The sequence below is a fragment of the Mizuhopecten yessoensis genome, unplaced genomic scaffold (assembly GCF_002113885.1).
Source record: "Mizuhopecten yessoensis strain PY_sf001 unplaced genomic scaffold, ASM211388v2 scaffold11153, whole genome shotgun sequence".
Taxonomy (NCBI): domain Eukaryota; kingdom Metazoa; phylum Mollusca; class Bivalvia; order Pectinida; family Pectinidae; genus Mizuhopecten; species Mizuhopecten yessoensis.
Genome location: NW_018408906.1, coordinates 406742 through 432239, shown reverse-complemented (window position 1 = coordinate 432239; position 25498 = coordinate 406742). Strand labels below are relative to the sequence as shown.

The window sequence follows — 25498 nt, the reverse complement described above, 5'->3', positions numbered from 1 at the left end:
GGGGGGGGAAGAGGCTAGCAGGTAACAGAGAAATCGTATTCTGGTGGGTGATAGAGAAATCATACCTTTGGGGGTGACAAAGAAGTCATACACTGTGGGGTGACACAGAAATCATGCCCTAGAAGGTAACAAGAGAAATCAAACCCTAGGGTGTGACACATAAATCATACCCTAAGGGCTGACAGAGATAATTATTATACAGTGAGTGACAGAGAAAATCATTCCATACTATTGGGTGACTGAGAAATCATAACTAAGGTACTGACAGAGAAAATCATTCCACAGTGAGTGACAGCGAAATCATCCCCTGTACCCGAGGGGGTGACAGAAAAATCGTATCCTAGGGGTTGACAGAAATCATATCCTTGTAACACAGAAAAATTAAACCCTAGTGGGTAACAGATAAATCATACCCTATGGGTGACAGCGAAATCATTCCCTGTACCCGAGGGGTGACAGAAAAATCGTATCCTTGTAAGTGACAGATAAATCATACCCTAGTAACACAGAAAAATCGTACCCTAATAGGTAACAGATAAATCATACCCTAATAGCACAGAAAAAAATACCCTAATGGGTAACAGATAAATCATACCCTAGCGTCAGATGCAGAAATCATACCCTAGAAGGTGACATAGAAACAGTACCCTCGGGGTGACAGAGGTGAGAAAATCATACCTGAAGGGATGACAGAGAACCCATACCACAGGGTTGATAGTTATCATATATATTAGGGGTGACAGAGAAGGGGTGACATAAATCATATACTAGGGGTGACAGAGAAATCATAACCTAGGGGTTAGAGAAATCATATCCTAGGGGTGATAGAGAAATCATACCCTAGGGGTGACAGAAATCATATCCTATGGGTGACAGAAATCATAACCTTGTGGTGACAGAAATCATATATAAGGGGGTGACAGAGAAATCATAACCTTGTGGTGACAGAAAGCATATCCTAGGGGTGACAGAGAAACCATACCCTAGGGTTGACAGAAATCATAACCTAGGGGTGACAGAGACACCCTACCCTAGGGGTGACAGAAATCATATATTAGGGATGACAGAGAAACTTTACCCTAGGGTTGACAGAAAGCATATCCTAGGGCTGACAGAGAAACCATACCCTAGGGTTGACAGAAATCATAACCTAGGGGTGACAGAGACACCCTACACTAGGGGTGACAGAAATCATATATTAGGGATGATAGAGAAACTTTACCCTAGGGTTGACAGAAAGCATATCTAGGGCTGACAGAGAAATCATACACTAGGGGCTGACAGAAAAATAATACCCTAGGGGCTGACAGGGATAATCATTACACAGTGAGTGACAGTGAAATCATACCCTAGGGATGACAGAGAAACAATACCCTAGGGTTGCTAGAAATCATATACCAGGGGTGACAGAGAAATCATTTCCTAGGAGTTGACAGAGGAATCGTTTTAGAGAGCGTGAGAAATCATACCTGAATGAGTGACAGAGAAACAATACCCTAGGGTTGATAGAAATCATATACCAGGGATGAAAGTGAAATCATACGTTAGGGGTGAAAGAAACCATACCCTAAGGGTGACAGAGAAACCATATCCTAGGGATGACAGAGAAATCATAACTTAGGGGTGACAGAGGTCATATCCTAGGGGTGAGAGAGAAACCATGCCTAAGGGTTGACAGAGAAATCATACCCTAGGGGTGACAGTAATCATATCCTAGGATCTGACAGAAAATCAGATGTAATAATATTTACACTTATCTTTAGAACAATGTCTGTGTGAGTTGACTTGCTCAAGCACTCAACACCTCTGAACATAGAACGTCTAACATTTCAGCAGAACAGGCCCACTAAGAATTCTCAATCTTGATGACGATGAAACAGAAAATACAAATGGTACAAGAAGGAATAGCAGACAAGGAGGCAGATCCAGCGGTCCAGGAGGAGGACACCAAAGAAACCCTGAGTCTTCTCAGAGTAGAAGTGAAAGCAGAGGCGGTAATGCAGAGAGAGGACATAGAGGAGATGGCCGAAGACGAGGCAGTAGGGGTGGAAGAGGCGGGTCTAGAGGAGCATCTGGTGGATTGACTCGAGGAGCATCTGGTGGATTGACTCGAGGAGCTGCTGACCTCCGAAGATATTCTTCTCTCAGTAGATTGGATACGGTACCAAACAGAAATGAGGATGTACAAGATGCTACTAATGCTAGATACCGTGATAGTTCGAGACCAAGAAGAAATGATACTCGTTCCAGACCACCAAGAATGTTTGGCTACAGGAAACTCAGTGAGCTCAGTGAAAAGACCAATTCAGATGATGTTCTAATGGAATTACTGTTGGAAAGTAGTGGATTTCAAACTCTATTAAAGAACATTAACATGCAGATCGACTGGAGTAGATTGCTTCTATCTGTACTAGGAAAAGCTTGCTCCTCTTCTAAAAGCCACAGCAAGTTACAATTAGTGGGATTAATGGTTCAAGAGAATGTCATGATGCTTCAAGTGACCACATTCCTTGCAAAAATCAAGTCCAGGATTGCTGTGATGCCCCCTTACCATCTTCAGTGCATAATTCAAGATGTCTGCAAGATAATGAAAGAGTTGATGCAACGAATGCCACAGGAGGTCCACACTGTTAGTAGTGCTGTGTTGATGTTAGATGCTATTGCTGAGGACCATACATTCAATTTACAACAGAATCCAGATATTTTGGAATTGATTAATGATGTATCTACAATTATGAAAACACTTGTACAGGACATTGACAACCAAAGAAGAGATAAAAACATTCAACCTGGTGGCCGACGGAATCATAGAGACATGGAATCATTGCCTCCCCCTAACAATTTCAGAGAACTTCCGATACTGCCTGATCTGAAGGACCTGCAATTCAATGAGACACCAAATGGAGGCTGTACCACACCATGTGAAACACGTCTACCTTGTGGTCATGTTTGTGAACAATATTGTCATATCTTTGACAGTGCTCATCAGAAATACCGTTGTTTGAAGCCATGTGCTCAGGTTTGCGATAAAGGACATGTTTGCACTAAGAAATGCTGGGAAGAGTGTGGGAAATGCATGAAGAACATTATCAAGACTATTCCAGTTTGCAGGCACGAGCAATTAGGCCCATGTCATCAGGATCCCCACAGTTTCAAGTGTCGGTCAAAATGCGAGAAAAAGCTGATTTGTGGTCACATATGCAGCGGAACTTGTGGAAAGTGTAAAGAATACAACACCCACCAGATTCAATGTCCAGAGCTCATTCAGCGCAAATTGATTTGTGGACACTTCATACAGTGCAAATGTTACCAAAGAATTGAAGACTTCTCTTGCACTGAAAAGTGCACTACTAAATTAGATTGCGGTCATCCCTGTTCTGGAACATGTGGAGGTTGTTTCCAAGGACGCTTACATGTTCCTTGCTTCGAGAAGTGCACTGACCGCAAGATGAATACATCGGAGAGGACCAATTCAGGTAGGACATTTTGTCCCATAAACAAGAGAAAACAAATTCATAGCCATTTCTAATATTTATTGAAACACATTTTAACCAAGAATCTATGGAGGAAGTGGTTCGATTAAGATAATTGCAAACAGAATGCTTTTGAAATAAAATAGTGAATATAAAGTACTTCTTTTTGCAGACTCAAATTTTAGCGTATCATGATTAATTTTTTTACGGATTAGCGGATTGATGAATAGGAGCATTCACAATATGTAGTATAGAAAACTATTTAAAGAAACGTCGATTAGTGCAATCATAATTTAACGCAATACTGAAAGCGCTGTAATAAAAGTACCGCTAAAATGTGTACGTTAACAGTAACACAGCATTTATTGAGAGAACTCTGGCATAAGTCGGCATTTTCTTTGTACAGGCTCATCAGTAAGGATATCGTACGACAGAGAATCTCTACAACGCTTGAGAACATCACCTTATTCAGGTGTAGTTCCTCGGTGTCTTCATAGAGCAGATCTTCTATCCATTCTGAACATCCCTAACGACAGGGCAACCACAGAAACAAAAGGTATTTTATATATTCCCCTGATCATTTACGAGACTATTTTCAATGCAATATTCTTAACGTAATTTTGACGAAAATGTGAAATGCAAATTACGGTGGTGTTTAGTTTAGATTTGTTCAACACAAGGTTATAAATAATTTTGTTCTTCGACATTTGAATTGATAGAAGTTATAGAATCAGAAGAGGTTACGGAAGCGAATAGAGAATCCATTAGGAGCATGGCTCCCTCCACCAGAGAAGATGTGATAAGCCGTGCCCAAATCAACTCCTACGGGTTACAATGGACTGACCCTAAGCCTGTTGTTCCGGTAGGGCAAACATATGTTACACACGGAGACGCCGGATTAAGAAAGACTTCCTTTACCTCTCAAACCGACAGGAAGCTTGGTAGGTCATCATTGATCATTGTTAAAGTAAAAGGAACCCTGGATATCGATAACATCGGTTTGATAACTAAAAGCATATAATTAAATTCTTTTATAGACACAGAACTAATACAGGTGTTCATCCCCTCTCAAACGGACGTCAACATGGATAGGATTTCAACGGTTATTATTATTATGCAAAATCCCAATTCTTTGTGGAAAATATAACCAATGAATATCGATATGTTGTTTGATTTATAAAATAACTAAAAAATATTTTTCCATCTTCAAAATTTTAATGGATAGAAGCTGAAGAGGCAATGGACATCAATAAGGAGGCGGTTAGGAAAATGAGTGTCCCCTCTAGAAAAGAAGTGATCGATGGTGACCATTACAACCCAACTGGCTATCAGTGGACAGATCCTAAACCTGTTATGCGAGCTGCAAACACATCGTCACAACAAGCAGACGTAGGAATGAAACCGCCGTGCTTTATCCTTACAACGGACGTTAAGAGGGGTAGGTTTTCATTGTCATTATTACGTTTCAAAATCATGAAATGATGTCGTAAATGACGCGTACAAATATCGATGGCGTTTGATATATTAAATCAACCGAAAGTAAGTTTATTCACATTTACACAAAATTTAAATTGATAGAAACTACAAGATCTGAAGAGTCTATGGAAATTGAAACGAGGTCAGTTAGGGATAGGATTAGCCGTTTCCAAAGCAAACCCGCCGGCTATCAGTTGACAGACCCTAAACCTGTTGAACATGCTGCAAAACCAACGTCACGTCCAGCAGACTCAGAATGGAGAAAGGCGTACTTTACTCATCAAACGGACGTTAAAACTGGTAGGTCTTCATCTGCTATTGTGTTTCATCCACCTCGTCCATATTCTCTAATTTCGAGCTTCCATTTTACATTGTTCTAAATCAAAATGCATTTTGTTTGTTGTTTATTTTTTCCCCAAAAAAGTTCCGTCCTATAACAAGGCGATACATACATTCATGACTCTACTGATTTCATTTCGCAACAGATTTTCATCGAAATTTATACGAAGATCAAGTATGTGAATACCTCAGAAAAGTTCGTATTTCTTTGTCCCAAGTCCCTTTTGCTACATATAGATCATATACATGGCTTACAGTGTACAAGATGAACGCTAGGGTTTGGATTTCTGTTAATTCACTCTCCATTTCAAAATAAACTGAAATGACACTTGCGTTTTAACGAAAAATATTGCAAGTCTTTGTTTCAATTTTAGAAATTACGTCTTCATACGAAGAATACCGAAGACCAGATGTGAAGCCTGTTAGACCGAAATACTCACAATCCGCACCGGAAGTAGAAACAGAATTGAAAAAGACAAACGATAGGATTCAGATAGAATCGGAGACAGGTAGGTTTTCTTACTGAACTCCAATTATACTTAGATAAACTTAAAGTTGTTTCTAATGTTATCTAAACTTTGAGGCGAAATGACATGGCAGACCAAGGTATTTAGTTGATTTAAGCAAAGAACAATTATATATGTTACAAATCTACCAATAATTTTGAAATAATAGGATTGTGAAAAATCACATACAAAAAATGAAAATTAATAACGTCGCGTTGCGCATAAATTTAAAACGTTACATTTTCGTCATTATATACAAACTAAAACTGTGATTGTAACCATGAGTGGCAGTAAATAAAGTTCATATAATGTTTATTGGTATATAAACATCTTTAAATCAATATTATCAATTTAAAAATACTTTTTTTGCACAGCATACAAATTTCTTGCAACTTTTTCCTTCAAGTGTCCCGATGTGGGTACTGTGACGTCATAAACACGTTCGTTGGTTTAAAAATCATTAAAAAAAACATCAAAATTTCAACAAGTAGTTTTATTTTTCTCAGACTCGGTGCCTGCCAATCCACCAATCGTTGGTCAAAAGCAGCGAACGAAGATGTTGTTCCAGTGCATTGAGAACAACTGTACTCAGTTGGAGGCTCCTGGACTTTCCGGGCGATGTCAGGAACACTATGCATGCGCGAAGTGTCCCTACTGGAGCGATTAAAAAAGTTCTGGAAAAATTGATTGTACATGCATTTCCATGGCAGATATCACTTCGTTAAGCATACAACATTGAGAGTTGTACATCACTCTCGATTACATTCATAAAAAGGAAATAGTTACGACCACAGGGAAATGTCGGATTCTATTGTCTATGGATCCTACCTCTGTGAGAAATGAAACTAAGGTATCGCTGACTTTAATCTGGTGTCGTTATATATCATAAAAACATAGTATATACCTGTGTATATTAATTCATTATATGTGTGAACACTTTAGCATGTAGGCGTTACATGGTATCACAGGAAATGACGTCAATCTGTCCCTTATATCCATGTAATACAGAAAGGTAAGATCATATTATATGTCAATGCGGCCGCTACCTTACTTCATTTACATTGTTGATCATTATGCGTCATTTCATGTTTTGTTCTGTTTTTTTTTTTTTTTTGGGGGGGGGGGGGTTTGGTTTTGATCCATGTTGTATTTAATTTTTATTTGCGCTGTGAGGGTACCACAGCTTTGTAAGGTTTCATTAGGTTGTGAAACAAACTTAGTGTTGGTGAGTGGCTTTTATTTCCTGACTTTGTATTACGTATATTATATATCATTTAACTTATGATGTTTAGCGATATTGTTAGACTTTGGAACTAGTACTGTGAAAATATGATATCAAACAGTTCACTTTCATTAAAGCAAAATCGCCAACCTTTCATTCTTAAAGAATGTATTCAGAGCGGAAGATTTCTATTGAGAAATCCGCGCTTGATTTTGAAAGTTGCGGTTTTATTGTAGTAGTACTTTGGCAGATACAAAAGTTGGTGTAAGTGGCACAAGACATAAAGTTATGATGTCTTATTTCACTGATAATATTATACACAAACAAAACAAAGATATGTAAATAATGCATGTTGCAATGGACGTTTCCATTATTGAGCGTCAGTTCGTGATCCTTTGTTTTGAGGTGACCCATCCTCGATATCCAGGGGTTGACCCATCCTCGATATCCAGGGGTTGACCCATCTTCGATATACAGGGGTTGACCCATCCTCGACATCCAGGGGTTGACCCATCCTCGACATCCAGGGGTTGACCTATCCTCGATATCCAGGGGTTGACCCATCTTCGATATACAGGGGTTGACCCATCCTCGACATCCAGGGGTTGACCCATCCTCGATATCCAGGGGTTGACCCATCCCAGACATCCAGGGGTTGACCCATCCTTGATATCCAGGGGTTGACCCATCCTTGACATCCAGGGGTTGACCCATACTCTATATCCAGGGGTTGACCCATCTTCGATATACAGGGGTTGTCCCATCCTCGACATCCGGGGGTTGACCCATCCTCGATATACAGGGGTTGACCCGTCCTCGACATCCAGGGGTTGACCTATCCTCGATATCAAGGGGTTGACCCATCCCCGACATCCAGGGGTTGACCCATACTCGACATCCAGGGGTTGACCTATCCTCGATATCCAGGGATTGACCCCTCCTCGACACCCAGGGGTTGACCCATACTCGACATCCAGGGGTTGACCTATCCTCGATATCCAGGGATTGACCCATCCTCGACATCCAGGGGTTGACCCATCCTCAACATCCAGGGGTTGACCCATCCTAGACATCCAGGGGTTGACCCATCATTGATATCCAGGGGTTGACCCATCCTCGACATCCAGGGGTTGACCCATACTCGATATCCAGGGGTTGACCCATCCTCGATATCCTGGGGTTGACCCATCCTCGACATCCAGGGGTTGACCCATACTCGACATCCAGGGGTTGACCCATCCTCGATATCCAGGGGTTGACCCATCCTCGACATCCAGGGGTTACGCTCACTTTCGCTCTCTAGAGAGCGTAGGTGATCGTAACCCCTGGAAATCGAGGATGGATGTGACCATGATCACACACAAGTTGATATTTATCATTACGATTCTTAATTATTGCAAAAAAAGATGTTCAATATCTGAAACAAATATGGTAATCGATCATGGCATGGCAACACGAGAGGCGTTAATTTTCATTTCAAACGACACTTTCAAGTGCAGCTTCGGAGCGTTCGATACCGTCAATTAAAAAAAATGCTAACAATATACAATATTGCTTAAGAAGCGATAATCTGTATAAGTATACGTAGCTAATGTAATTCACGCCATCTGTATAAAGCGCAAGTCACACCAAGCATATGAAAGTACATTCCTGTACTGTTCTTTTTAAACTATAATTGACAATATAGTACAGAAAAAATAAGACCAGGAACATACATTGTAAAGACTTTCTAAATTGAACATTGTTATTTTTTGCCGATTTTTTTTCATTTAAAAGTAGTGGATGTTTCATTTCATCACATAATATACTGAGTTATCCAGTGAATATACCCATGTCATATTTTGTTTGCATATTAACCCATATAATATGACCTATCAGCCCTGTGACTGGTTGCAAGTTTCAATTGTTTCAATTGTCACGTCACGCCTAGGACAAGTACATGACGTCACAGACTTACGCACTGGAGTCAAAATGGCGTCTTTTTACATTTCTAGGTTGCATGAAAATTGTCGTTTAACACGAATAAATGCTACAAATGTTGATTATGTGATAAAAAGGATCTTACACTCGTTTTCATTTCATAGCTATAAGAAATTTATGAAACTCGTCACGAATTTTCTAAAAAAATCTTACACTCGTTTCATAAATCTCAAATGAAATGAAAACGGGTGTACTATCCTATATATATATATATATGTCATATTTTATACATATTGCATTTTAAGGATCCTTGTCCCAGTGCAATGTGACTTTTCGTAAATATAGTAACCTCCCCTTTATTTTGTTTTGGATGTTACTGTAGCCCAGTTGACCCAGGATACGTTCATTGACCGTGTAGCTTTGTCGGTTAGAGCGATAGTATACGAATCTGAATTCCAGGGCCCAAATCCAGTTTTTTCTGGGGATTTTTTTTTACTCTCAAAACACTGTTGATGATGATGTTTAGTGTTATTTTATCTTTATTACTTTTCATCAAAGTCCCGAAAGGTATGGTGTTTCTTTCAGAAGTGATTTATCGAAACTAAAGTCATGCAGAAAAAACGGTTTGCAATGCCTTGTAAACGGCTTTAGCAGTGGCACGGAGATCCTTAACCCTTTCACCCCTATGTAACTAAAGTAGACTCTTCCATGCATTGATATGGATGAGAACATTATGGTCTATAGTGTTAAGAGATTATTGTTTTTATTTTATACTTATATTTTATGACATACTTCAAAATATACTTATTTTTGTAATAATATGGAGCAGATTATAAGATACTGCAAAGTCATTTATTCATGCGGGACATAGTTTGTTGTAGAAATGCTGTTTCTGTGAATGTCGAGAATATAAGCAACGCACGAATATTAACAGCTTCGCGGTGGCTTTTCGCAAAATATTTTTTCGACTTTTCAATTTTCATTTTTATCATGACATCATTGGGATCGTCATGACTGGTCATATATACTCTATATTACTTATGTTATACGTGATTTTTATCATTGCAAAATTTCGTTTAAGGAATTGATTGCGCGAATTCAATCATGTCAATAATCAATTTGACATACAGATTAAGGCATACACGTTGAACGAAACGCATATTAATGTTCTCGCCAATGTTACGGAGACATCAGGTCACGAAAAATATGTGTGCACCAAGCATAAATCCTAACATTGTGCATATATTATTGCGAAAAAATCTTTGCGAACCAATCGTCTCAAGCACGCCTGCAAATTTGTGGGTTTATGAAATTTATGTCATTTACAGTTACTGTAAAATAACCAAGACTAATGTGTTATATCCTATTAATATCCGTAAATTTAGATATAAGGTTAAATACAGTTTACTGGATATACGGTAAATGTACATATTTTAGTGGTATTCTAATTTTAGCGGTTTTAGCTCTTTAAATATTGCGCTTATTTGTGATTGCGCTAATTAAGGTTTTTGTATATACAGTAAAACCCCGTTTACTCGAACTCGTAGGGTCCAGGTCAAAAAGTTCGAGGAATACATGGTCTTCGACGAATCCGAGGTTCGACCGACATCGTCATATTTTTTATCAGGTGGGGCAACAGACAGTACGAGCACTGCAACTATCGCGGATAGTAAACGACAAAAGAAGAAAGAAGTTAAGCAAGATGACAGCATTTAATAAGATTTAAAATAGCTAAACAATGAAAACATATAGCCAACGTTATTAAGAAAGAAAATACAATTAAAAATGTGTAATTAACGTACTTGTCGTATAGACATAGCTTTCTATTGCATATATGATTTTAATTGTCGTGTTAATCTGTCAAAATATAAAAATATGCTAAAATTTGCATCCGCTAAAATATGTATTCTTACAGTATTCATGTATCGATTACTGTAGTGTATTGTTTTCCAATGAGATTTTTCAGCGACTTTTTCCATTGTTTTATTTTTGTATGGATTGTTTTCCTGTATGATATGATAAAGTTTTAACATCGTTTCAATGTGTTGATTATTGATATGTATCCATTCCAGTAAGCAAATGTGATACCTTTGGTAATTGTTTAAATGGAATATTGAATAAGGATTGAACGGCATTTTTTCAATTTCATACCTGCATGAACATTGAAAAAAATGTCGTTCAATCCTAATTTATTCATTCTAAATTTTAAGTAGAGTATTATTTACCTAGATACAGACATTCTCTGATTTTTTCTAATATAAAGTGTTTATGTCGTCAGTGCAAAAGAGATTCCTGGAACTGCCTAAAGTCATCAAATTGTTTGCTCCCAACAGTTGTCTCGTGTTATTCGAGGCGAGAGGAGAAGCTTCAAATTGACGCTGATCAAATTGCGTTCATAGCCCTATGAATGCAATTTCTTATGGCAATGCTTCTAGAGGAAATAGTAGTGTAAATGTAAATAAATTACAAAGTATTTTTTGTTGTGTGTGATAAAAAAAATTGTCATTGTATAATGGTATCACTTACTGAAGTGTATTGTTTCGCTGTATGTTTAACCCGGTGTCGGCGTGCACGTCGGTGCTGATTAACTAAAATAACCTCCGGTATTGGTACATTGATGCTGATATTTGACACGAAGGTACATTGATGCTGATATTTGACACGAAGGTTACATAGGAATCCAACGCAGACGTAGTGAAACTAAAATAGGAAAAATTCTAAAATCATTTTTTTTCTTCTCTCATTTTCACCAAAATCTCCAAGTTAAATAATAAATAATTTTAAAGTGTTGGTGCAAGCGTTGAAGTTTGTAAATACATGTACAACCTTCAGTATTTGTATAAGGATGCCGATATTTGCATGGAGGTTCCCGAGGGGTCAAATATTCATTCAGAGATAATTAATAGAGTAAAATAAATACATATTTTTCCTTATTATGAACATTTTATGCCAACATCTACCAGTTAAAGTTTTGGTGCACAGTATTGAAACTCAATAAAGATATATAAATACGGTATGATACTTCCTAAATAATCCATAATCAGTAGATCTATACTATATAGACTCTGCCTAAAATTTCATACGAAAATTCATGTAGCTTTCAATCCCCTTGATGATAATTTGTGTGTTGATTTTGCGTAAGTGTTAATCTGTCTGAGAGTTTCAGGCTCAATTTACGGTTCATTCCCATTTATCCAACTTTTTGAAAAATAGGTACTACAGGTAAAAAGTTTGGGTTGGATAAGTGGGAATAGGGTATATTGTTAAAACAACAAACACTAATTGGAGCTTGGGTCAAGTGTTGGGTTAAAAATATGATACAGAAATTAAGTCCTTTTGGAAATGTGTATCTATATTCAAAGTTATTTCTATTAAGTTGATTTGAATGCTTCATTTTGTTTTTATTTGTGTGGGTTTTTTTATTGATTCTGTAGTTATGATATATGCTTTCACAATAAGACTAATTTCTATTTTCAATATATTTATTCAAATAATATCAGACATATATATTATTAACAGACATATTAATTATTAAATATACAAAATGATACAAAATAATATTTATTTCATAAATTGATATAAAGCACTAGAAATAAGATGATAGGAATATGAATCATTTTACATGATAGAAAAGTTACAATGTATAGTAAATTTCATATTTAAAATATTTGAATTAAGCAAAGCACTATATCAATCGAATATTATAGAGTCATATCAGTTCATTGAAGTTTCAGCAGGCGTGACACTGTGTCTGTATACTGGTAGATGTCAACTTCCCCTTGAATGAGTCGTTGTTTCTGTCGCTGAAGTCTGGAGTCTAGGATTCTGTATTTCAGCTTTCTTGTCTTTCTAGTGCCACCAGCTGCATACTGGATAAGTCGGATCTCATTTGCTGCTTGAGTGTGCTTGAGTTTTTCGATGATGACGTAGAGGTTTGGGTGTGCTCTGTGAAGTTGGTTGTTGAGTTTGTGGTGCCATCCTTCTAAATGGTTTGTTGTTCTGGGTCCAACTGTTGAGTAGTGGTTCCATTTTGCTGTCTCCATCCCGATCCATTGCTCAGTAACGTAGTCGTTGAACTTGGTGATCTTTGCGTCATCGGTCTCGTAGTCTTCAATTGCGTGGAACCATACATCATCTACTTGGTTGATGGGGACTAGTGGCAATGCTGAAGCTCGTCTTATATGTAGGTTGAGTAGGTTGTCGTTGGTGTACTGGTCTGCTAGTCCAAGTTTCTGTACCTTTCTCCATATGCGTTTGCAGTAGTGGAATAGACAACCTTTGATCGACGCTTGTGGAAAGACTGTCTCTGCTGCGTTACGGGCTGAAGACTCGAAGTCGAGGAATATAGTGGTTGGATTGAGTGGTGTGTTGTTGTTTGCTGCTGCTGTCTTAACGATCTCGAATAGGCGTTGGTAGGTGATCTGGCATTTGTCAGGTAGGAAGGCGAATATTAGTGGGTACATCTCGTCGTCTATGAGTGCATGCAGTGTGTACAGCTGGGTGAAAAGTACAGGACTGGCGTAAAAAGTTCCATGTCAGCGTTACTTAGATGGCGGAGGTTGTCTGTAGTACCAAATACCAGGATCTTGTTGTGGTCACCATCATCTGCTAGTAGGAATTGTGCTCCTGTAGTAGTCTCTTGCCATTCTCCCAGGAGATTAATGGCATCACGTGTGGTTGGTAGTGGTGGTAGTTCACTGTTGCGTTCTCGGTACATAGCTGATTTGGTACTGACGAAAGTTGGTATCTGTTCAACGACCTGGTGTGTGTGATCGTCCCATTCTCTGTTTCTGAATTTGATGATCTCGCTGTCGTACAATGCGGGTAGTGGTTCCAGAGTTTTGGCTGCCTTTTCTCTGAGTGTTGCTAGAAATTTCTTGGCATCTATGTCAGCACGAGTTGTCGGGTGGTTGTGGTCTCTAGGAAATCTGGTTACCATGTTGTCTCTGGTGTTGGCTGTGCCTGGGCAATCTTTCTCGGCGCACTTCCAGTAGGCTAGTTCTGCATCTCTACCCTGTTTTCTGGTCTTAATCACATATCTGTAGCCGTTTACAGCTAAGTAGTGGCCTCTAGCATGTCGAATGTAGTCTACTCTTACTTGTGCGTTCGCCATGGTCAAACTTGAAGAATGAATTTTGTCAGTGGGTCAGTGCTTATAAGCTAAAAACTAGCTTGGGATACTTAGTGAGTAGTATTCAAAATTTATGAATAAATTAGTAGAAAAAGGCTTGGGTGCTTCTTTAACACTGTTCATATTTCTCATGAATATTTTATACATACTTTCACCTTTCAAAATGAATTAAAATTAAATAAATTTATCCACTCTATGATACTTTTCCCTCTATCCATGGAACAATTTGTCTTGGTTATTTCACCTAATGATTAAAATATACTACTAAACAAACATACCCACAGGGCATAAAACATAAAGTTGGATAAATGGGAATAGCTTTTTTCAGAAGTTGGATAAATGGGAAGACACCCAATTTACCACGAGTTACATCTCAAAATCGATATCAATTAAAAGAATATGGTGCGGGAAGTTTTTTTTATCCGTGTAGGAATATAAAATATAAAATTCAATTTTTTTAATATACAATATCCGTTTTGCAACAACAAAGTATTTTATTGTGACCATTTTCAGGGCCATTGGAAGCAGTTCCATTTCAGTTCCTTTAAATCAATAAAAGCCTAAAATCAATACTCAACAGGGAAATTATGGTGTGGGAAGGTTTTTTTCATGTTTTAATGCAAATTAGATTTTTTTTTTTTTTTTGCACATATGCCAAAATATTAAGTAGTGATGTATTTCCCACTCTATTAAGATGGCATGCATAATAATTTAATAGATAAAATATCTACTTGTTCTAGAGAACTGTTATAAGTCTAGACTATTGTTCAGTTCGTTCAATGTTAATATTTAATCAATTATTTGTGCCGGTATCATTAATGATATATGCTACCTTGCATCTGACTTACTGTTACACCTCCATTTGACAAGAGTTCGTCACTCACAAAAATGTGGATCCTATGATGATTGTTAGTTATGACTAGATTAAATGATTACGCATTCTGGAAGGTACATTGTGTAAACAAAAATCCACGCGTTAACGTCGTAAAGGTGTTTTTGAATTATGATTAGCTAATGGTACGTGAAAAACGATTCTAAGGGCGATAACTGTAACAAAGAACTCGAGTTGATACCGGAAAGGTAACATATAGCCTTAAATATTTTTCTGAAAAAACAAATATCATTGCAGGCCGACTAATCATGTTTATGGGAGGCCAACATAATATCCAATACCTAAAGAAATGTTCGATACACTTAAGGCTATATCTTATAAACAATCATTCTTCTACCTGAAATAGGTATATCATTTTAAAGATATCTTTAATTTATATTAAATATATCTCTATATAATTCAAAATATATGTAAATTACATTTAACAATATTTTTATTTCATTTACATGTAAATACATATTCAATTCCAAGGGATATCTGTGATACTTTTGCGATCGCTCAGGTTATTATGAGAAGTTCTTTTTACACAACCAATAACATTTTCTATGTGACATTTCGATGACTAGTACGATATGTACACTGTCACCTTCTTCAGACAATCGGCAATCACAGACCATGCCACACAGAAAACCATGTGATTGACTCGGATAACTCCAAAGTTTTGGACAAAGAGAGCAATCTGTTCAAGCGGCAGATAAAGGAAGCCATCTGGAAACGCCGCAGTAGGCCAGTTCTAAATCGAGACGAGGGGGCTCAAAGACTCTCGCACATCTACGACCAAGTGTTAACAAAGCGTAGCTGAATTGAGTCATTTCGGTACGTATATAACAACTATTGTACATACGTTTCCAGCATAGCCGAAATCGACATCGATTTTTTTGACAACTCGTACACATTTTACACCTTTGTGTGCATACGCTTCATTGGTTATTTGTCTTATGAAGGTGGCAGTGTACATATCGTACAAGTCATCGAAACGTCACATAGAAAAAATGTATTGGTTGTGTAAAAAGATTTTCTCATAATCCATACTTACTAACATGAAGAAAATGTTTAGAGAGCTCTGTGTTATTAATGTTAAGTTGGCTTGCCATAGAATATTGTTATAAGCATTGACAAATTAAAACCTATTGCAAATACATTCTTAATGCAAATATAATCGTTTATGCTTTGCTTGAATAAAAGTGTCGTAAACATGATTTGTTGTGTTTTGGTTGTAACGTTGTACAGGTCAATTGTATGATTATAGTGTCATATATCACAATTACATCGTTCTAGTATATAGTTACACAGTAAACAGTTATAATGCGTAATAAATTTAAAATGATTTAAAACCATCTATCACAGGTTCCAATCCAGAGAGCAGGTGATTGGGACAGCCCCGACCTAACCAGCTCTCTGGATTTTAGTATTCTGGATTGAGTACATTCAGCTAGAAAAGAAAGACAACAACAACAAAAACATATCACAGCGCCAACATACAAACCTGAAAAGGCCAAGCATTTCATTAACCCTTTCACCATTGTAGACCATAATGGACTCATCCAGATCAAAGCATGGAAGGGTTAACTAAAGTTACATAGGGGTGAAAGGGTTAAACCAATTGCGGTGAGGGTTCCACAAGTCCTCATTTAAGAGGCTCTGAGTTATAAAAAAAACGTGGAATTTCGGTCTCTAATAAGTTGTTTCGTATTAGATATAAAATTTTGATATAATTTTGATGACATGACAGCTCATTGGTGATAGCTACTTTATGTAAAAGTGATTGATTTAGAGACATCAATAGTCGGTCTACAGAGGTCCGGGGCTGGCGTCTTTATAGGAATCATAACAATTGGTGTGATTATTTCATCTTTCGAAACACATTAATTAACTTCGTGATAATTATGGAAATCCCTTGAATGTTACATAGCAGATCCAAAATTCAAGAGAGAAAAAAACATTGACAAATAACTAGGTATCTGTTTGTATATTTAATCAAATATTACCAGACCATACGTATATGTAAACATGTCAAATAAAATGGAAAGAAGAATATTTTTGAGAAAAATGGGGGGGGGGGGGGGGGGGCACATATCTTCTGCACCAATAATATGAATATCAGGGATATTTGGTTGGAAGCATTTTTTTATAGTTGATAGGGGTAAATTATGGAGATAATGATGCCTGGGATGAAGGTGGGGCCAAAAAGAGGCCATTTGGCTATATATTGCTTCAAACGACTTCTCCTCTGGAACTAACTGTATGAGATAGATAGCAACCTTATTTCTAGGATGTGGGGATTCAAAATTGTACAACTGGAGGAGATGGTTCTTCAAAGTTGAGGGCGGGGCCAAAAAGAGGTTATGATTATATAACTTCAGATCCCCACACTTTGCTCTTTAAGGCAATTGCCGAGTATAAAGAAATGAATACTGATGTCATACTAGGACTGTCCTCTTACATGGTCTAATACGCCCTTGGGGACTTTAGCTTAGACTTTAGCTTAGACTGTACATATGATTAGGGTCGCCTTCAAGTTTCGCGCTAGAGGGAATTTCCCTTTAGCTAGCACAATGGCATGGTAGATCGTCCGACTAGGATGTCTGGGGTCACGGGTTCGATCCCCGGTGGAAGCACATTATTCTCTTTCCTGTTACACACACATTCTACTAGGATTAAAATTGGCTCCAGTGTGCGACCCTACCGCTGGAGACTTATATATATAATTACATGTAGTCCCTTGGTCAATAATCGATCCCGGGATCTAGCTGACACACCGTCCCGTGGGTTTGGCCCATATAGCTGTTTTAAAAACCGAACACAGTTGAGATCCCCACCTTCTAACGATATACACTTTTTTTGTATGTAGTATATATACAATTGCTGGACATGAACAGACAAATACATGTACGGAGATATAGTACTTGACATATGTATGCTACCAGGATCCGATAGCCATCGGGGGTCAGCTTCCGCCTATATAGCGACTTAGACCCTTGGGCATAACACGTTTCTTTAACTGGTTAATTGAGAACCCTGTGTGACGAATGCATGCTACTTGTCCTAGGCTTGGTAATTTCTGGAACAAGGACATAAAGCCCCATAAATCAATCATTCAATCAACATATTTGGAATTTGTCTCTAGGTTCGGCCCACCTGGGAAACCCACAACCAGAGACGTATATATATATATATTATGTTATATACGTCTCTGCTACGACCCAGATTTGTCCTAATTTAAGGTCATTCCAATATGGCTGCCACACCTAACGGTATATCAAATTCAACAAGAGGCCCAAGAGGGCCTGTATCGCTCACCTGAATATTTAAGCAGTCATAGCAAAATATTCTCATTAAATATTATATTGCACTAAAAATATTTCCCTCACAAACTTTGTTGGCTCCATCTGTTGAAACTACCAGCAAAATAATATTATAAGATTCTATGCTTTTTGATTCTTCTTCAGAAGTTGCTTGACATATTTTTCCCTGTGATCTTGTAAGTAGGTCAATGTCATTTTCCTTCTCAAATTGGTTAGCTCTATTCCAAAAAGCTACCAGCCAAATCTTATGAATCCATTCCTTTTAGTTCTCAAGAACAAATCCATTAAAATGTTGTTGACCTCTGTGACCTCTAAAGTAGGTTGAGGTCATTTTCATTTGCAAACTTTGGTGAGCTCTATCCCGGGAAGTCACCAGCCAAATATTATAATTTTATGCCTTTTAATTCTTCAGAAGAAGCTGTTTGAACTGTTTGACATATTTGAACGCTGTGACCTTGAAAGTAGGTCAAGGTCATTTTCATTCGCAAACTTTGTTTGGCTCTTTCCCAGGAAGCCACCTGCCAAATATTAAGATTTTATAACTACCAGTTCTTCAGAAGAAGTCGTTTAAAGTGTTTGACATATCTGCCTCATGTGACCTTAAAAGAAGGTCAAGGTCATTTTCATTCTCAAACTTTGTTCGGCTCTTTCCTAGGAAGCTACAAGCCAAATATAGAGATTATATACCTTTCAGTTCTTCAGAAGAAGTCGTTTGAAGTGTCTGACACATTTGACTCCTGCAACCTTGAAAGAAGGTCAAGGTCATTTTCATTCTGAAACTTTGTCAGGCTCTATCCAAGGAAGCCACCAGCCAAATATAAAGATTCTATACCTTTCAGTTCTTCAGCAGAAGTCGTTTGAAGTGTTTGACACATTTGACCCCTGTGACCTTGAAAGTAGGTCAAGGTCATTTTCATTCTCAAACTTTGTTGGGCTCTATCCCAGGAAGCCATCAGCCAAATATGAAGATTCTATACCTTTTAGTTCTTCAGAAGAAGTCGTTTGAAGTTTTTGACATATTTGACCCCTGTGACCTTGAAAACAGGTCAAGGTCATTTTCATTCTCAAGCTTTGTAGGGCTCCTACCAACGAAGCTTTCAGCCAAATATCATGGATCTAGGCCTGTCCGTTCTTCAGAAGAAGTTGTTTAAAGGAAAAGTTGACGGACGAGGACGGACGGACGACGGACAGACAGACGGACGGACGGACGACAGACGACGGACGACGCACCATGACATAAGCTCACTTGCCCTTCGGGCAGGTGAGCTAATAATGCATTCTGTTAGCATTAAAAAATCCCTGTTACAAAAAAATCCTCCTCCAACATGCACACTAAATTTCAGAAAAAATATTCAATAACTGATGAAAAACTCACTTTTTATGTTCATTTTCCAAGCTGAATAAAAGTCACAATTTAGCAAAAAATCCATTTAAACTTGTAAATATCATAAGGTTGGATGTCCATGGAGATGCATTTGTCGAGAAAAATCTCCAGAATAATGGCATATATTTCCCCTGAATAAATCACAACTGAGCACAAATTAGCGAACAAAGCTGACTGAGGTTGGAAAAAAGCATGCAAAGCACGTGAGATTTTACCTGTACACCATTCACTACAGGTTTTCACTCAGGTAATATGGCTTGACTTGTATCAAAAGGCTTGTTAGCTTTATGCGTTATTGTAAAATATCCAACCAAAATACATGTCATCATTCTCGAGATTTGAAGCATTTTCTCACACTTTTCTCGGCAATAGTCACTAAATGGATACTTCAGGAATGCATGTACAGGTAAGTTTTTCATTAATTTCATTATGCATTGCAATTTTGCGCCATTCAAATTCCGCATCAAAAAGTACTTTTCAGACAAAATCAACAATATTTTCGGCAAATCATTTCTGCGAAGGTAATTATTGACATTATTCTTGACATGAGTATATGAAGTGACTTCCATACTTTATTCATTTCGAGGAAAGTTATGAGCCCATTACAAAATATATACACTGACATGATCGACGGTGTATGAAATACCTTAACTTTAAAACGGCTGTTATCCCCTTCCTAGTCTGCAAAAACTGACCGTAATCGCAGGCTAAAAATTCTGATCGGTCGCCTGTTTATGGCTGACCATTTCTTCTCCTATACAATTATATAATAATATATTAGCACTTACAGCAATTATGTCTTGAAACCTACAGGTACCTTCAGTTAAGACATGAACTGGGCAAGGGTGACTGTTAAATTTAATATCAAGATTTAAGTTACAAGAACATTAAACATCCTATATGAAAAACGTACAAACATTAGCTCAGTAAAGTTATTTCTGCAACAAAAGATCTCCCAGAGACTTATAAAACCAGTAGTATGCGTATATGTCTCTGGATGACCAGGTTGTTAATGTCGGTGTTCATAATTACCATGTTGTGTATAACAGGGTGATGCAATGTTTATAACAAGCATGAACCCTCACATATATGCACATGTAAGCATGAACCTTCACATAGATGCACATGTAAGCATGAACCCTCACACATATGCACATGTAAGCATGAACCCTCACACACATGTACATGTAAGCATGAACCTTCACATATATGCACGTGTAAGCATGAACCTTCACATAGATGCACATGTAAGCATGAACCTTCACATATATGCACATGTAAGCATGAACCTTCACATATATGTACATGTTAGCATGTACCCTCACATATTTGTACATGTAAGCTAAACCTTCACATAGATGCACATGTAAGCATGAACCTTCACATATATGCACATGTAAGCATGAACCCTCACACATATGCACATGTAAGCACGAACGCTCACACATATGCACATGTAAGCACGAACCCTCACACATATGCACATGTAAGCATGAACCCTCACACATATGCACATATAAGCATGAACCTTCACATAGATGCACATGTAAGCATGAACCTTCACATATATGCACATGTAAGCATAAACCTTCACATAGATGAACAAGTAAGCATGAACCTTCACATATATGTACATGTAAGCTAAACCTTCACATAGATGCACATGTTAGCATGTACCCTCACATATTTGTACATGTTAGCATGTACCCTCACATATATGTACATGTTAGCATGTACCCTAACAGATATGTACATGCAAGCATAACCCTCACAGATATGTACATGCAAGCATCTACCCTCACATATATGTACATGTAAGCATGTACCCTCACAGATATGTACATGTAAGCATGACCCTCACAGATATGTACATGTAAGCATGTACCCTCAGATATGTACATGTAAGCATGTACCCTCACAGATATGTACATGTAAGCATCTACCCTCACATATATGTACATGTAAGCATGTGCCCTTACAGATATGTACATGTTAGCATGTTTCCTTACATATATGCACATGTAAGCATGAACCCTCACAGATATGTACTACATGCAAACATGAACCCTCGCATATGTGCACATGCAAGCATGTACCCTCACAGATATGTTCATGTTAGCATGAACCCTCACAGATATGTACATGTAAGCATGTGCCCTCACGAATATGTTCATGTAAGCATGTACCCTCACAGATATGTACATGTTAGCATGTTTCCTTACATATATCCACATGTAAGCATGAACCCTCACAGATATGTACATGCAAACATGTACCCTCGCATATGTGCACATGCAAGCATGTACCCTCACATATATGCACATGTAAGCATGAATCCTCACATATATGTACATGTAAGTATGAATCCTCACAGATATGTACATGTTAGCATGTTTCCTTACATATATGCACATGTAAACATGAACCCTCACAGATATGTACATGCAAACATGTAACTTCACATATGTGCACATGCAAGCATCTACCCTAACAGATATGCACATGCAAGCATGTACCCTCACATATATGCACATGCAAGCATGAATCCTCACATATATGTACATGTAAGTATGAATCCTCACAGATATGTACATGTTAGCATGTTTCCTTACATATATGCACATGTAAACATGAACCCTCACAGATATGTACATGCAAACATGTAACTTCACATATGTGCACATGCAAGCATCTACCCTAACAGATATGCACATGCAAGCATGTACCCTCACATATATGCACATGCAAGCATGTACCCTCACATATATGCACATGTAAGCATGAACCCTCACAAATATGTACATGTTAGCATGTACCCTCACAGACATGTACATGCAAGCATGTACCCTCATAGATATGTTCATGCAAGCATGAACCTTCACATATATGCACATGTAAGCATGAACCTTCACATATATGTACATGTAAGCTAAACCTTCACATATATGTACATGTTAGCATGTACCCTCACAGATATGTACATGCAAGCATGTACCTTCCATATATGCACATGCAAGCATGTACCCTCACAGACATCTGCATGCAAGCATGTACCCTCACAGATATATACATGCAAGCATGTACCCTCACAGATATATACATGCAAGCATGTACCCTCACATATATGTACATGTTAGCATGCACCCTCACAGAAATGTACATGTTAGCATGTACCCTCACAGATATGTACATGTTAGCATGCACCCTCACAGATATGTACATGTTAGCATGTACCCTCACAGATATATACATGTTAGCATGATCCTCACAGTTATGTATATGTTAGCATGTACCCTCACAGATATGTACATGTAAGCATAACCCTCACAGATATGTACATGTAAGCATGTACCCTCAATATATGGACATGTAAGCATGTACCCTCACAGACATGTACATGCAAGCATGTACCCTCACAGATATATACATGTTAGCATGTACCCTCACAAATATATACATGTAAGCATGTACCCTCACAGATATGTACATACAAGCATAACCCTCACAGATATGTATATGCAAGCATGTACCCTCACAGATATATACATGTTACCATGTAACCTCACAGATATGTACATGTTAGCATGTACCCTCACAGATATGTACATGCAAGCATCTACCCTCACAGACATGTACATGCATGCAGGAACCCTCACAGATATGTACATGCAAGCATGTACCCTCACAGATATATAAATGTTAGCATGTACCCTCACAGATATGAACATGCAAGCATGTACCCTCACAGATATGGACATGTTAGCATGTACCCTCACAGACATGTACATGCAAGCATGCACCCTCACAGATATGTACATGTTAGCATGCACCCTCACAGATATGTACATGCAAGCATGACTCTCACAGATATGTACATGTAAGCATAACCCTCACAGATATGTACATGTAAGCATGTACCCTCACAGATATGTACATGCAAGCATGTACCTTCCATATATGCACATGCAAGCATGTACCCTCACAGACATGTGCATGCAAGCATGTACCCTCACAGATATATACATGTTAGCATGTACCCTCACAGATATATACATGCAAGCATGTACCTCACATATATGTACATGCAAGCATGTACCTCACATATATGTACATGTTAGCATGCACCCTCACAGATATGTACATGTTAGCATGCACCCTCACAGATATGTACATGTTAGCATGTACCCTCACAGATATATACATGTTAGCATGTACCCTCACAGATATATACATGTTAGCATGTACCCTCACAGATATGTACATGCAAGCATGACCCTCACAGATATGTACATGTAAGCATAACCCTCACAGATATGTACATGTTAGCATGTACCCTCCATATATGGACATGTAAGCATATACCCTCACAGACATGTACATGCAAGCATGTACCCTCACAGATATATACATGTTAGCATGTACCCTCACAAATATATACATGTAAGCATACACCCTCACAGATATGTACATACAAGCATAACCCTCACAGATATGTACATGCAAGCATGTACCCTCACAGATATATACATGTTACCATGTACCCTCACAGATATGTACATGTTAGCATGTACCCTCACAGATATGTACATGCAAGCATCTACCCTTACAGACATGTACATGCATGCAGGAACCCTCACAGATATGTACATGCAAGCATGTACCCTCACAGATATATAAATGTTAGCATGTACCCTCACAGATATGAACATGCAAGCATGTACCCTCACAGATATGGACATGTTAGCATGTACCCTCACAGACATGTACATGCAAGCATGCACCCTCACAGATATGTACATGTTAGCATGCACCCTCACAGATATGTACATGCAAGCATGACTCTCACAGATATGTACATGTAAGCATAACCCTCACAGATATGTACATGTAAGCATGTACCCTCACAGATATGTACATGCAAGCATGTACCTTCCATATATGCACATGCAAGCATGTACCCTCACAGACATGTGCATGCAAGCATGTACCCTCACAGATATATACATGTTAGCATGTACCCTCACAGATATATACATGCAAGCATGTACCTCACATATATGTACATGCAAGCATGTACCTCACATATATGTACATGTTAGCATGCACCCTCACAGATATGTACATGTTAGCATGCACCCTCACAGATATGTACATGTTAGCATGTACCCTCACAGATATATACATGTTAGCATGTACCCTCACAGATATATACATGTTAGCATGTACCCTCACAGATATATACATGCAAGCATGTACCTCACATATATGTACATGCAAGCATGTACCTCACATATATGTACATGTTAGCATGCACCCTCACAGATATGTACATGTTAGCATGCACCCTCACAGATATGTACATGTTAGCATGTACCCTCACAGATATATACATGTTAGCATGTACCCTCACAGATATATACATGTTAGCATGTACCCTCACAGATATGTACATGCAAGCATGACCCTCACAGATATGTACATGTAAGCATAACCCTCACAGATATGTACATGTTAGCATGTACCCTCCATATATGGACATGTAAGCATATACCCTCACAGACATGTACATGCAAGCATGTACCCTCACAGATATATACATGTTAGCATGTACCCTCACAAATATATACATGTAAGCATACACCCTCACAGATATGTACATACAAGCATAACCCTCACAGATATGTACATGCAAGCATGTACCCTCACAGATATATACATGTTACCATGTACCCTCACAGATATGTACATGTTAGCATGTACCCTCACAGATATGTACATGCAAGCATCTACCCTTACAGATATGGACATGTTAGCATGTACCCTCACAGATATGTACATGTTAGTATGTAC

At 38.1% G+C, this 25498-nt stretch overlaps 3 protein-coding genes across 7 annotated transcripts in view; 1 reads left to right on the top strand and 2 right to left on the bottom strand.

Moving 5' to 3' along the window:
- LOC110466995 overlaps positions 1–6911 on the top strand; it is an 8952-nt gene extending 2041 nt beyond the window's left edge. For 3 of the 4 annotated variants that reach the window (XM_021523841.1, XM_021523842.1, XM_021523843.1), the window contains exons 3-9: positions 1834–3476; positions 3880–4029; positions 4193–4414; positions 4699–4911; positions 5052–5249; positions 5663–5797; positions 6301–6911. In XM_021523841.1, the coding sequence (XP_021379516.1) occupies positions 1834–3476; positions 3880–4029; positions 4193–4414; positions 4699–4911; positions 5052–5249; positions 5663–5797; positions 6301–6461 (2722 nt within the window). In that variant the 3' untranslated portion in view covers positions 6462–6911. The remainder of the gene's footprint in view (positions 1–1833; positions 3477–3879; positions 4030–4192; positions 4415–4698; positions 4912–5051; positions 5250–5662; positions 5798–6300) is intronic. The other variant, XM_021523844.1, reaches the window with a different exon arrangement.
- Positions 6912–6921: 10 nt separating this feature from the next.
- On the bottom strand, positions 6922–8900 carry LOC110466998. 2 transcript variants are annotated; one of them, XM_021523850.1, is made up of 3 exons: positions 8127–8900; positions 7602–8001; positions 6922–7551 (listed from the first exon to the last, which is right to left on the bottom strand). In XM_021523850.1, the coding sequence occupies exons 1-3, from the start codon at positions 8287–8289 to the stop codon at positions 7176–7178; spliced, it is 939 nt and encodes a 312-aa protein (XP_021379525.1). In that variant the 5' UTR covers positions 8290–8900; the 3' UTR covers positions 6922–7175. The 2 variants fall into 2 exon arrangements, with proteins under 2 accessions (XP_021379525.1, XP_021379526.1); XM_021523851.1 differs by having other exon boundaries at positions 6922–8001.
- A 3569-nt stretch (positions 8901–12469) lies between these two features.
- LOC110466999 lies at positions 12470–13418 on the bottom strand. Its single transcript, XM_021523852.1, has one exon. It carries the CDS (start codon positions 13397–13399, stop codon positions 12656–12658), a length of 744 nt encoding a protein of 247 aa, XP_021379527.1. The 5' UTR covers positions 13400–13418; the 3' UTR covers positions 12470–12655.
- Positions 13419–25498: the final 12080 nt, after the last annotated feature.

Bases quoted from the DNA above. Each gene is read 5' to 3' on its own strand.
- LOC110466999 (XM_021523852.1), bottom strand. From the start codon at position 13,399: ATGTACCCACTAATATTCGCCTTCCTACCTGACAAATGCCAGATCACC.
- LOC110466998 (XM_021523850.1), bottom strand. From the start codon at position 8,289: ATGTCGAGGATGGGTCAACCCCTGGATATCGAGGATGGGTCAACCCCT. The intron at 8,002-8,126 runs GTCAACCCCTGG...TATCGAGGATAG, and splicing joins CCCCTGGATGTCGAGGATGG to GTCAACCCCTGGATGTCGAG. The intron at 7,552-7,601 runs GTCAACCCCTGT...TATCGAGGATAG, and splicing joins CCCCTGGATGTCGAGGATGG to GTCAACCCCTGGATGTCGAG.